Genomic DNA, 14,686 nt, shown 5'->3' on the forward strand with positions numbered 1-14,686 from the left:
TATTCTGATCTAAATGGTGAGGATTATTTATATGGATGTCGCTGATGTGCTGCAGTGTGTCTGTGTGTCGCCATCACGCACTACAGGAGTGTGACAGCTCAGTGGCTAAACACGTACGCTGAGGAATGTTTCTCTCACACACACACACTTACACTTATTATAGAGCATAAAAACCACTCACCTCGGCCTGAAAACTCTTCAGCAGCGGAGCTACCTGCTTGCGCAGGTCCTGAAAGAAAATGCAGGACAAAAGGTCAGAGGTCAAACCATCACATAGTAACTTGCTTAAATCAGTGATGAAGGAATGATTGTTGTCAGTTTCTCTTATTGGTGCATTGAAAAGTACACTGGCTTTAAAGGAATGTGACGTGTCCTCAGAGATTCTCTCTCACACACACACACACACACACACACACACACACACACACACACACACACACTCCATGTCTTGTGTGGGTGAATCAGTCATGTCAGATTAAATTACAACTCATGCAAAAGGACGTCAAAGCTGAACATGCAAATATGAAGCATTAATGTCCTGTGGATATGTGGACGCGCGCAGACACACACACACCACTCACTCACGCTCTCATGGAATCCATGAGATGCTCAATCAAGAGAGAGAGACAGGGAGAGAGAGAGAGAGAGACAGACAGACAGATGGGGAGAGAGAGAAAGAGACAGGGACAGGGAGACAGACAGACAGATGACAAAGAGAGGGAAACAGACAGAGACACATTTACAATTTTTTTCTAAAAATATATTTCCAATATTATTATTATATATATATTTTTTAATATTATTTAGTAGTAGTAGTCAAGCACAACTGACCCATCTACTCATTTGCATCGACACCACTGATAGGTTGCTGGGGTCAGACGGGGTCACCGAGGTCAACCTTTGAAGGTGAAAGGTTGCTCAGCAGCAGACTGTGCAGCTGGTTCAAGCTTTCCGTCATCACATGAACACTCAGCAGCGATCTACGCAGCTAAATGAGGAACTATGTACACCCCACCCCCCCACCCCCCAACTGAAGACTCCCCCAGGGACAGAAACAAACTCTGAGGATTTGATTGGGCAGCCGGTGAGTGAGTGAGTGAGTGAGTGAGTGTGTGTTGGCTCCTGCCTGGATAACGTTTATGTAAGAGCTGCTCAGAGGTCCTGGTGACCCACAGGAAACCTCTGTCAGCAGCTGGTTTACATATAACACTCCAATTCTTGCCAACACACACACACACACACACACACACACACACACAAAAAAAAAACCCTACTGCGTGGGGAAAGCCGCAGTTCTAGAAACACAAAGCGCTGCAGAGAAGCTGTTTGTGTGTTATTTCAGCTCCGCTGTGTGATCGCGGGGGTTCTGAGGCTGCACAGTTAATACTCAAACACGTTAGAGGGGCTGTGGAACAAAATCTGGTGATTCACTCACAAAATGAAAAGTGCAAATGAAGTGTGCAAATAGTACGTGTGCCAATATTATAATTTTTGTGGTAAAAGAGGCTCTGTACTCCTTTGACTGTCATCTGACTTTTCTTCCCCTCCCACATTCAGATTTGTACAGTTCAGTCAGTCAAGTGCTTCTCAGCCTGGACACTAATCACTGAATTCTTCACTCTGATTGGCTAGAACAGGGATTCTCAAACTGTGGTACGTGTACCACTAGTGGTACGCGGGCTCCATTCTAGTGGTACGCCAAAGAATCACTTAATTAAATATAAATTTTAAAAAAAAGTGAAATACTATCCATAATATCCGAATGGATGAAAATATCTTATCAACCGATAACAAGAAAATGAAAGGAAATACAAATTAAGTTAATAATTTTAAAAAGTTTGGGGAACTGCTGTGTTTGCCATTAGCCAAAGAGATGACACGTATCATGTGTGGAGAGAAAGCTGCCAGAGAGTTAAACTTGGTGCCGCTTTCAAATGACACCGTGTCAAGGAGAATAAACGACATGGCTGACGATGTTAAAAAGACGCTGATTGAGCGCATTAAGAACAGAAGATATTTTGCCATACAGCTTGATGAGACTACAGATGTTGCAGATTTGGCCAATTTATTGGTTTATGTGAGATATGAATATGACGGTGTGGCGCTCGTATGTTCTGTAAATCACTGGAGACCAGAACTACATCAGAGCAAATATTCCAGTTACTGAACAAGTTCATCCAGGAGCATGGCAGTACTGTTCAAAGTACTGTGCGTAATGTTACAGTGGCCAACAATATAAAATATACTTGTTAAATAAAACCTCCGCCTTGTTTTTAATGAATACTTAGATCTACTATGCTACTGTATTTTAATGTTGGTCATTATGGTGGTACTTGGAGAGCCAAGTATTTTCTGAGGTGGTACTTGGTGAAAAAAGTTTGAGAACCACTGGGCTAGAAGGTTACATTTATGCATATTAATTAATGTGCCTGTCATCGAGCTATCGTAACAGCTAAACCACTGATCTCATCTCATCTCATTATCTCTAGCCGCTGTATCCTGTTCTACAGGGTCGCAGGCAAGCTGGAGCCTATCCCAGCTGACTACAGGCGAAATAACCACTGATCTATAAAAATAAAACAAAGTTATGTTACATTACAGGCATTTAGTAGATGCTCTTATCCAGAGCGACATACAACATACCCGGAGCAGTTGGGGGTTTGGTACCTTGCTCAAGGGCACTTCAGTCATTTCTGCTAGTCCAGGGAATCGAACCAGCAACCTTCTTGTCCCAAAGCTGCATCTCTAACCTTCAGGCCATGGATTCCCCAGCCATATTAAATTACTTAAAGTAAAACAGGAATATGATTTTGGTGAAGTTTAAGGAAGGAGTCTCGAGTATCCGCGCACTGCAGCAGGATTGGAAAAGGTTTCAGATACTGGAATGTATAAAGCTGGAGGACATCATGTTTCATAGTTTCGCAGTAATATGGAATTTCATGTCACGAACGGCAAAGAAAAACAAATAGAGCTAAAAACCAGCCCAAAAGTGAAAAGCTAACTGAAGGAAATTTTACTCTCCACACTGTTGCGGCTCTGATAGCGTCTCTGAAACACAGTTCGCTCAGTCAAAGTGTGTGTGCTGCCTGCAGATAATGCACTAAACCAATTACTTTGCAGTTTAACAAAGAGCCGAAAACATTTGGAAACATCAGCAATAAAAATTGCCCTGACTTTCAAAAAGAGGATTTAAAACCCGTTGTTATTATTATTATTGTTATTATTAATGCCGTCTCCATACGTACCATCTCACCTGAGCAGTTTTTGAAAGGTTGTAATAAATGTTGAGTGTTGTTTTTTCTTTATCATTTGCTAATCTGCTTACATTATTATTTTTAAACAAATTCTATCCTTATGCTTTAAATTCATTTCAGTGCTGCCTGACACTACCTTCTCCTCCTCTCAGCAGGTATTTTATTAAAACAAGCACCACTGCTAAATACTCTAAATACTGCAAACCTAGTCTTAAATAAACCGTGTGCTCAGACTACAGTGTTAACAATTCTGCAGTAACAACTAAATTAATTTTATGGTTGACTGAAAAATTTTACTCCAAATCAGAGTATGGAATAATTTCAGTTCATAAAATACCCAGTACTGTGCAAAAGTCTTAGGAACCCTATTCCCCTCCCCAATACAAACTTTGTTAGAGATTTCTATTTTATGATTTCTACATTATCGAGTCAAAACATTGCAAAAACATTTTCGAGTTCCAAATGTTCTGGGGGGGTTTCCAGCACAAAATTAAATGTTACAGAAAAAAAGAAAAAGTTTGTATCTGAGCAGCATATTACACAAAAGCCCACTTTTCAGATTAAAAAAGACAACATAATGAAGGCTACTGGGTTTTGGTACAAAATGAAGAAGCAAGTGTGACAAAGTGTCCAGAAGAACTGTGGCTGGCTCTGCAAGATGCTCAGTATACAGCTCATTTCCTTATAAAACTGCACTCACTGTACCTGAGGCTAGTATTTTTTATTTTTTTATTTTTAAAGCAAAGGAAATTTCGTCTCACACCAAACATTGACTTTGTTTCATTTATTATGGTTTACGGCTTACAATATTTTTTTAATGTTGAAACATTTCATTTGATTATTTTTGAAGCCATTTTTGGTCTACAGCATTTCTTTACACGTGCCTAAGACTTTTGCACACTACTGTAGATTCAAGGGCTCAATTTTTAAAAAAATATTTACTCTATATTGTAAAACTGTCCTACATAACTGGATAAGTATCTAAACTATTAAAGTATTCCTGAAAAACTATTAAACTATTCCTGAAAAACCATTCCCGAATTCATACTTTGCTCTAGATTGTGAACAAAGCTGGTCACGTATTGATCAGAAGTGCCGAAATTAAATCGCATCATAACAGATTCTGTGCTATTGTCAATTATTATACATACAGGACACTTTTTCAATGTAATAAAAACATGTTCTATTCCCTTCTAGTGGGTTTGAGAGCATGGAATATTGTTAGCATATCGCTTATCCTACGTGTATTACGTCACTCTATCCAATGGAGATTGAGCGTTGAATATGGTTTACGATATTGCATGGCTGTCGAGACAACATGAAGTCACACGTCGGATACGTAAAACTTCTGCGCTAGCGAGCGACTGGGACAATTTGTAAACAAACATGGCTGCCAGGTTTGCTTCGTTAAAGACAGAAGATTTTGAGAGAATCTGAAAGAGAAAGACGCGTTGAACACCCAAAAGGAATGAATGTGTGTGTGTGTGTGTGTGTGTGTGTATATAATAATAATAATAATAATAATAATAATAATAATGGCTGGATTTTTTTCATGGTATATCAGAGATATTCCATTCAGCTACTCGTCTTGGATTCGTTCAGTATCATACTAGCTGAAAGGAATATATCTGATATACCATGAAAAAAAAAAAAGCCAGCCAATATTATTTAAATATCGAATCATGAATCAAAGTTGTATATTAGTGTTCGAAAGCTTGGTGTTTACCCTCCTATCTCCTAATATTTAAATCACTAATTATCCTTTGATCACTGTCAAACGTTTAAACTGCATCACTTTAACAACATTAAAACCCTGAGATTTGATTAGACCACGTTCAAGATAATATTCCACTCCCTGTTCAGGTTAGTTTAAATATAACACATGAAAATCTACACCCGTCTATATTCCCTGACTGTGTGACTAATTCCTTGAGACACATTTATGAAAACAAAAAATAACTGAATCAATATTCAATACTGGTGAAAACTCGAGATAACGTAACCTGTTGAAATGTTTATGAAGAAACTCTAATCGAATCAATCTTCACAAGGACTTTTTTGTTGCATTTTAATAAACAGACTTGCATCAACGTGATATAAAATGCATTTCCTTTGACGCTCTGCTCACAAAATCATACTGCATTAAGCGCAATCCGCTTGCACGCATCCGGATGTTCTCTCATGCTCTCAAGAATGTACACACGGAGTGAAATAAAAGATGGCAGCAAGCTGGGCCATGACTCTAGCGAGGGATTTAAAGTAGGGAATAAAGGAGTGAATAAAGGAGGGAGGGAGTGAGGGAAGGAGTGCTCAGCTGTAATTAGGCCTGACGAGCAGGTCTGCCTGGCAGCCCGCATCTCACAGCCTATTTATAGAGCACAAGAAAAGCTTAGAAAACTGCTGGCAGGGCAAACTGGACAGCACACACACACTTACTTGGAGTTGATCCAGCACTATTACGGACGCAAAGCAACTTGAGTGCCTTTAGTCTCTGAATTCATTTAATCAGGCAGCCGGTAATTCCACTAAAGAAGCTCGCTTCATAAATACGTATTAACAGGCTATTACCCGAGTGACAGATTTGGAACACAGCCATGATATATATACACACACACACCATGTTACTGTTGTACCTTATACAGTCCAGAGAATGTGTATGAGATACGTCAGGAATAATCATACCTCTAGGATATACATATACAGGTTTGTTCAGCAACATACATCTCTCCACACAGTACTGTGCAAAAGTCTTAGCCCCTCCCCCTGTTTTTTTTCATACAATCTTTGTTATAGATTTCTATTTTATGACTTCTACATTATCGAGTCAGTCCAAAAACATTTTAGAGTTCCAAATGTTTGGTTTTTTCCAGCACAAAATTAAGCGTTATAGGAGGAAAAAAAAAGTTTCTATCTGAGCAGCATATTCCATAAGAGAGCACTTTTCAGATTAAAAAAGAAAACATAATGAAGGCTACTGGATTTTGGTACAAAATTAAGTGTGACAGGCAAAGTGTCCAGAAGAACTGTGGCTGGTTCTGCGAGATGCTCAGTAAAACCTACCGCTCATTTCCTTATGAAACTGCACTCACTGGACCTGAGACCATTTTTTTTTTAAAGCAAAGGGTCATCTCACACCAAATATTGACTTTCTTTCCTTTATTATGGATTACTGACTACTGTTTATAATATTTTTTTCATATTGAAACATTTCATTATTTTTAAGCCATTTTTGGTTGACAGCATTTCTTTACATTTGACAGCATTTCTAAGACTTTCGCACAGGACTGTAGATTAAAAATAATTTGTTTGTACAGAACGTAGTTCAAACTATCAACACTTATTTGTTTTTGGTCCATTATTATTCCACTCTTCCTTGCAAAAATGCTCTGGATTGATCAAACTAGAAGATCACCTCCTCTACACCACCTTTATCCCTATTCCACAGGTTTCTAACAGAATCTCGATCTCACCAAAACATTCACCATCTCATGAAACTTCCTTTGCTCACTTTGTGTTTTGGGTTATCATCATGCTGGAGAGTGAAATGTTTCCCAGTATCCTGACTAGAGCCCCAGTTACACCCCAGCTAAAGAAAATCAGCTCCGTAACATGATGCCAGCACCACCATGCTTCACCGTGTCTTGTTTTCTTGCGCCAAATACATCTCATCAAACCATAACATTTTGCCACATGGTCTGCGGTGATTTAAGTCAGCTTGGACTTTTTTTTCCCCTTTCATGAAAAAAGGGCTTCCATCTGGACACCTGACCCCACAGCCCAGACATGAGAAGAATACAAGAGAGAGAGATCATCTGTTCCAGCTATTCCAGCAGCTCTTTTCATGTTGCTGTAGGTCTCTTGGCAGCATCACTCATAAGATTTCATCTTGTACTTCTGTGAGTAAATTTCAGAGGGACGTCCTGTTCTTGGGAATGTCATTGTTCTGCTACATTTTCTCCACTTGCTGATGGTCTTCAGTGTTTTGAGGTACTTTTGTACCCTTCTCTCTCCTGATCATTACCTTTCTGCAACGAGATCCCACCTACGCTTTTTGAGCCCTTTGTGGACCACAGCTTCAGAAGTCGAATGAGACCAACATGGCAGCAAGAAAATCACCAGATATTTATTTGGGGCTCATCAAAAATCCCTTAAAGGGTAGGTCATAAAAATAATTTTCCCCAACACCCAATTATTTTTGTTTAGTGGACCGAAAGCTACTGAATTTGAATTACAGACTTCCAATTTTATTATTATTTTTTTAAAAATAGAACAATTAATGAATGTAGGGCCACGTGGCCCTAAATCCTCCGCTATTTTTTTCCCTGCTTCACCATGACCCAATACAAGATACTACATCATGCATCACATGGTGGGCCTTCCCCGTTTGCGCAAACAGGGAAACTTGTGGGATACAAATTTGAAACAGGAGAGAAAAACGGAGGACAAATGAACTGTAAAATGAAAATGTACTGTAAATGACAAATGAACTGTAAAAAAAAGAAATGTAAAAGACCGACTACAGTAATGGAAAGCGAGAAGACATTGTGTTATATACAAAGGAAAGGAAACGCAGGACCAAACTAATAAATATTGGCAGTCAATGAGCACCTATGTGTGATCAGCTGTTCGTTTAACGACAGAATGATGGAACTGCCAGTGCACGGTCAAGGTAAACCTGCACATGCGCACACAGACTTCCTCTGTCTGCTTGACTGCGCGAAGCGAGCGATTTCATGCAAATTATTTGCTCGGGAATCCCCTCAAATTAAATAACTTCCCAGCCACAGAATGGCCTGATATTTTGTAAGATATTACAGAAATAAACATATATCACAATGACCAAATTTCAGAGGGGACTAAATTTCACCAATTTTATGAAATCAAAAGGCCGTCTAGCTTTAATTCTTGGTTGATCCATCACATTAAACAGGATTAAGGTTGGGTACTGAAACCCGGTGCCTTTTTTGGTGCCTTGTTTCAGTGCTGCTTAAATACACCATTGTAAAATCGGTTTTATAATGGACACTCGGTGCACTTTCGAGGTATGCTTTTCAATTTCTTAACACACAAATATGCATTTTTTTAAAACTGTGCAGTGGAAAGTGACCCAAACACCAAGTAGAATTCAATATATTTGTATATTTCTCCTGTTTAAGCCTGCTGAAGCTCATCGTTCAGACATACAGGTCACTTTAAGGTAATAGGAAAATAAGGGACTGTCTAAAAAGTGCATGACATGGACAACTATGAAATTCTACCAGGAATATAGTCATCGACTTCACAGTGCTAAGATACAGTGGGATGTACAACTCACTACAAGTATAATATTCTTATTCTTATTACTATTGTTCTTCCAGCTTGTCCCACTTATGTGTGTGGGGTGACTGCCATGTCCTTGATAAATGTTATTAACTGGAGCATAGTTTTACGCCGGATGCCCTTCCTACTGCAACCCTCTCATTTCCAGGCTTGGGACCAACCATTCACGCATAATTCAGAGTAGCTAATTAGCCTAACTGCATGTCTTTGGACTGTGGGGGAAACCGGAGCACCCTGAGGAAACTCACGCAGACATGAGGAAAACATGCAGTCATCAGCTTCAAACCCAGAACCTTCTTGTGACAGTGTGAGATGACAGTGCTAACCACTGTAGCACACGTACAATATTACACACACACACACAAAAAAATCACTAAAAATCCAGAAATTGTGATTTCCACAGTCTGAAGGTTGTAGTAATGAGGCATTAGACTCATGATTATTGATCAGGGTGCATTCCCTCAACACAAATGCATCCTACATATTACACAACACAGTCACATCTTTGTCTTATTAAAAGAGTGAAAGGACTGAAAGGAAGCTTTTATTCTTATTCTCTCACACATGGACACACCCACATAGGTACACCTCCTGGGAACTTTTTTTTTTAAAAGCTAAAGCTCTTGGTATGTTTGATTTCACACCCCACGGTGAAAAGGGATAACGAAGCTGCAAAGAAAGAGGAGTGCAGTAGAAAAGCTAAAGCGAGGAAACACACCGGAACGAACTGTGTACATACACGGTTCATACACACACACACACACACACACACTTGGGAAAATCATTTCCTGAGAAGGCACCAGGCAGTGTGCGGAGTGTTTGATGAGGCATTTGGAGCAAGACAGACATTTCAGCACAGGGAGACAAAGTAAAAGAGAGAGAGAGAGAGAGAGAGAGAGAGAGAGAGAGAGAGAGAGAGACTGATGAAAGACATGAAGTAGCAGCAGTTACAATGAGCCAAGACACACAGCAGACAGGCGTGGGGGGGTGGGGGTGGGGGGGGGGGGGGGGGGCAGTGAGCCCTCAGGCAGCCTGGATGCACAAAACACAGGATGAGACTTAAGAGCTTTGCTTTTGTGTCAAACGTCTACAGGATGCTTTTTGCATTCAAACACACACATACACACACCACAGGGTTGCACAACTCAACGTACTTTAAAATCACGACACTGATTATGATTTCGGCCTCATTTAATTAAACATAACCAGCTGTAATACTGGTGCACTTACACAACAACATTACAGCCAATTGTTTATCCTGGACATACGGCCCTGCAGACTCCATAACTCCTTCACAATCTCACAATCATCCCATCTCGACTTTAATCGCTAACGAGCTGTCGTTTTGTCGTTGGAGTTTGCACACGACTTGCAGGCAAAGTGTACACACTCCACCATCCTTTGCCTGGAGAGATCTACACCCAAGAACACCTGATCCCCCAGTGATCCCTCAACTCACTCTCTGTGGAGTTGACTGTTCCGCAAAGAGAACTGGAGCTACCACGCAAAAAGAGTTATTTTGATAACAGTGTTCATTTTTATCCCTGCACTTCCTAAACAGCATTTACAGTAGATGTGACATGATGAATAATTACACACGACACTTGAAAGTATTGGTGCCTCACTGATCACGCTATACAAGCAGAGATTGTTCCCAAGCTCCAAAATTAGTCAGCATATAGTGTGCACCAAGATTAACACCTGGACTCGATTTTATCACCCCTTCCACCTTCATACTAATCAAACCCCACTTAGTTTGGGACATGTTTCCAAATAAGAATGACAGAAATCAAGTTTTGCCATGTATGCAATCAACAAGAAGACAGTCATCTATATCCCCCGCCCTACATACCAACTATATACCATGTTTCAAGATATTATTTCTCACATTTTTCAAGTTCTGCTGCAGGAAACCAACCCTACCTCTTTACATTGACCTCAGCAGCCCAAGGCATAAACCCACCGGACCTTTGGTCCAGGTGAGCTAAAAATTTAAATGTCTCACATTTTCTAGTATCAAAGGGCACATACACATTGCTTAATCAACACATATACCAACTTTCAAGACCGTACCACTCATAGTTTTCAAGTTCAGCTCCGGAAACAAAACCTACGCCTAAGACTAACCTGAGAGACTAAGTCTGAAATTCTTTCCATGAAAACATGAAAAATTAAAATTTCTCAAATTTCTTAGGAGGAAAAGGCACATCTACATCACCTTGTTAACATGTATACCAAGTTTCAAATCCATATCATGAATAGTTTTGGATATATGCTCTGGAAACGAACATTGCTCTTAAAAACTAGGTCAAAATCTGTTTATGTAAGAATTTGAAAAATACTTTTTTCAAAAATCCAAAATGGCAAAAGGCACCAGGTTCACATGTTGCTTGATATGTATACAAAGTTTCATGAAGATATCTTCAGTAGTTTTAAACATATGGCTCAGAAACGAAAAAGTGACCAGACGGACAGAACCCGTTTCTATAATTAAAAAATACATTTGGGGAAATTTTGTCATGCAAAAGTAACATCAGGGGGCAGAGCCTTTTCTTACACAGTTATGGAACAGCCTTCCAAGTAGTGTTCGGGACTCAGACACAGTCTCAGTGTTTAAGTCTAGGCTGAAAACTTGTGTTTAGTCAAGCCTTTTGTTAATTTTATTAGGTAAAGGAGGAGATCTGGAGGATCCTCAGGCATAGAGTGTTTTGGTAAACTGGGATGTATGGATGCTGTCAGTCCCCCACTCTCATTTGCTCACTCGGGTTTGTTGACGGTGTAGTGGCTGGCTGCTTTATGGCCCGGGGTGCCCTCATGCCTGTGTTACCTTCTGGCTCTCCCCTTTTAGTTATGCTGTCATAGTTAGTTTTGCTGGAGTCCCTGCTTACACTCAGCTCACTCATTAGGTGACATTGGGCATACCTAACAACATATGTTTTCTCTCCCTCTCTCTCTCCCCCCTCTCACTCTGTCGGTCCCTCTGAGTTACATATTGATCCTGAGACTGAGATGCTGACCACTTCTGTTCCTCGGACTAGCCTGATCCATCCTGATGCCCTATGTCTGGCTGGGTCTCATCACATCGCTCCTGTGGAGGACGGCCCCATATGGACAGTCGAAAGTCGCGCTTGGAAAATGCTCTGGACGCTTCCAGCAATGCTTTCATGTCTGAGGACAACAGCTGACTTGCTAACTTTAGGACTGTGGCTGTCATGAACAGTTTTGCACTCAAGTTTCCATCAATGAACAGTTTATAACTTCAACAAAACAGACTTCATGTTCAAACTAGTGCTGTCAAGCGATTAAAATATTTAATCGCGATTAATGTCGTGACTGTCATAGTTAACTCGCGATTAATTGCAATTTAATCACACATTTTTGTCACATGAAAAACCATTGTAATTCTCTTATCAGCATAAAAAAGTGAATGGGCTTGCTTTGTACCAATGTTTTTTTTTTTTTATTGCAGAGCATAACACGTCTTGTCACAGCCACTGACATCCATAACTTCCATATTAGATGAGAAAACCAAGGGATGAAAAATAAAGTGCATATCACTGTGAAAATAAAAAAATGTTTTATTTTACTCTTCATTAGTTTCTTTTGAAGAGAAGTATTTGCCATAAAAGAAGAAAAAACAGATAACAAAAATAAAAACATTCATCATACGTTCAAAAATGTTCATCATAGTGTGGCACTGTATTATCTAATTCTCACTGCTTATAACTCTATACCTACCCGGTGGAGATGAGCTGGGAAACTGAAGACTGAAGGAACAGTATTGAAAAGTATTTTTCCAGTCTCACCTGTGAAAGGTAATCCCATGTGATCTCGTTTGGACGGTAAACCTGTTGGTACAGTTAAACGCAGCACATGAATGAGGCATCTTTATTCTCGGCTACTGTCTAGACGCTATACCAGAGACGGTTGAAGAATCTCCACTTTGCCCCATCCAATATGGCGGCGAGGATGTTTATATGTCTATGCCTTTCTCCATCACTCACACGTACTCTTATTGAAGCAGCGCGCGACAAGCCTCAACAGGAACTACGGGTGACTCGCAGGGCCAACTTAGAATTTGCGTTAACGGCACTATTTTTTTTAATCGCGTTAAACTGAGATCGCGTTAACGCGTTATTATTGCATTAACTTTGACAGCACTAGTTCAAACTATAATGAATTTCCTGGTTATACTTTGTGACTATAGGACACTGTTATAGAAGTGAGCTATTTATAATCACGCTATCTGTTATCACCCAAATGAGGATGGGTTCCCTTTTGAGTCTGGTTCCTCTTGAGGTTTCTTCCTCATGCCATCTGAGGGAGTTGTTCCTTGCCACCGTCACCACAAGTTTGCTCATCGGGGACAAATGAGGGATCAAATTAGCTCATGCTGAAAGTCTTTAATTTTCTGTAAAGCTGCTTTGTGACAATGTCTACTGTTAAAAGCACTATACACAAACTTGAAATTTCAGATTGCAATATGGATTCCGACCCCCTCCCCCCATCACTAATCACACACTTTTTCTGCATTGGGTATTGTGTTTGAGAAAGCAAAAATAAAACCCTTACAAGATGACCCTAACATGATGAACTCGATATCAAGTGTGAACATGTTCCAGAAGGAAGGACTTGTTTTTAATTAATTTTTTCAAACGACTATAAACTTTTAGCCTAACCTTACAAAGAAAAACACTTCATCTGAGTGTTTTCTGCCTTGGCGAGGAAAATTAAAGAGGGAAAAAAGTGCTTTTGACGGGCACCGAGAAGCGCACTTGAGTGGGCCGAGAGGAATAAAAGAGCCATCTTCAAAAAGGTCAGTGTTCGAATCTTTCAAAACCTGACGCAGAGGCTCGACAGCAACCCAAGAGCCCTCATGCACGCGCGTGCACACACACACGTACTAGAGTGGTTAAGTGTTCAATGCTAAACAGTTTTACAGAAACTCGACAACCAAGAGATAAAAGTATTAATGTTTTTTTGTATTTATGGAAAACACATCATCACATAATCCTATAGCGTATGTAAAGGGAGAAAACACTGGCACATTCTGTTACAGGAAAATAATCAACATCAGTATAGCATGCTGCATCCCAGCATGCATTTTATTCTTCTTATACCACAGCAATTTGCCAATGCTTACAAATTTTTACTTATTAAAGAACATACATTTGATCTATTTATAGATATATTTACTGTCGAAGATCATTACGATAGAACAGCTATAAACAATATAATGCTCCCTCATCAGCAGCCATGGCCTGAAGGTTTGAGAAGCAGCCTTGGTCCCAAAGGGTCACTGATTCGATTCCCTGGACCAGCAGGAAAAATGTGAGGGGAGTTGAGTGAATGATCAGCACTTTCCACTCCCTCTGTATCATGGCTGAAGTGCCCTTGAGCAAGGCACCGAACCCTCAACTGCTCCCCGGGCGCTGTAGCATAGCTGCCCACTGCTCTGGGTATGTGTGCACGTTCATTGCTCACTTGTGCATTCACTACCTCAGATGGGTTAAATGAAGAAGAGGAATTTAAGTAACATCTAGCTATCCAAGTACAATAAACAACAAATTACAAGACAAAGACAAGTGCGAAGTGGCATTGTGCGTGTGTGTGCACGCAAGTGGGCGGTGTAATGCAATTTAGTCATAGTAGTAGTGGATTTGTTGCTTTAGCGTGCTATTCCTGACATCGACATTGCTGAAATTGTGACTCTGTCGCATGCGTACAAATAAAACGAATAGTCATGGGTCACTCACCACTATAAACACACACTTTCACCATTTTGAGGGTTTTTTTAAATACCATATATCTAAACCCTAAAAACAAATTTGAATATATATTTTTAATTTATGTAAATTAGGTCAAATGTCAAGCAGCTGAGAATCCCAGGAAAAAAAAATCGAATGACGTTTCTACAGTGACATTACAGACTTCTATCCAAACTCCACAACATGCCTCTCCAGGTTCTGGATGCAGAGGAGTGAAAGGGCCAAGTTCGTTAAGTTTGATCACTCTGAAAAAGCATCGTCCATTATGTCTATAATTCAAACATGTACAGAATTCACATTCACACCGTCGTTTTCCCAGCTCCATAAAACAGTGTGTATAGAAAC

The 14,686-nt window shown here is 40.0% G+C and overlaps 1 protein-coding gene across 7 annotated transcripts in view; it reads right to left on the bottom strand.

Moving 5' to 3' along the window:
* Positions 1-14,686, bottom strand: part of cux1b (cut-like homeobox 1b) — a 296,665-nt gene that overhangs the window by 165,465 nt on the left and 116,514 nt on the right. For all 7 annotated transcript variants that reach the window (XM_060905892.1, XM_060905893.1, XM_060905888.1 and 4 more), the window contains exon 3: positions 182-229. In XM_060905892.1, coding sequence (XP_060761875.1) covers positions 182-229 — 48 coding nt within the window. The remainder of the gene's footprint in view (positions 1-181; positions 230-14,686) is intronic.

The sequence above is a fragment of the Neoarius graeffei genome, chromosome 23, assembly GCF_027579695.1.
Source record: "Neoarius graeffei isolate fNeoGra1 chromosome 23, fNeoGra1.pri, whole genome shotgun sequence".
Classification (NCBI taxonomy): Eukaryota; Metazoa; Chordata; class Actinopteri; order Siluriformes; family Ariidae; genus Neoarius; species Neoarius graeffei.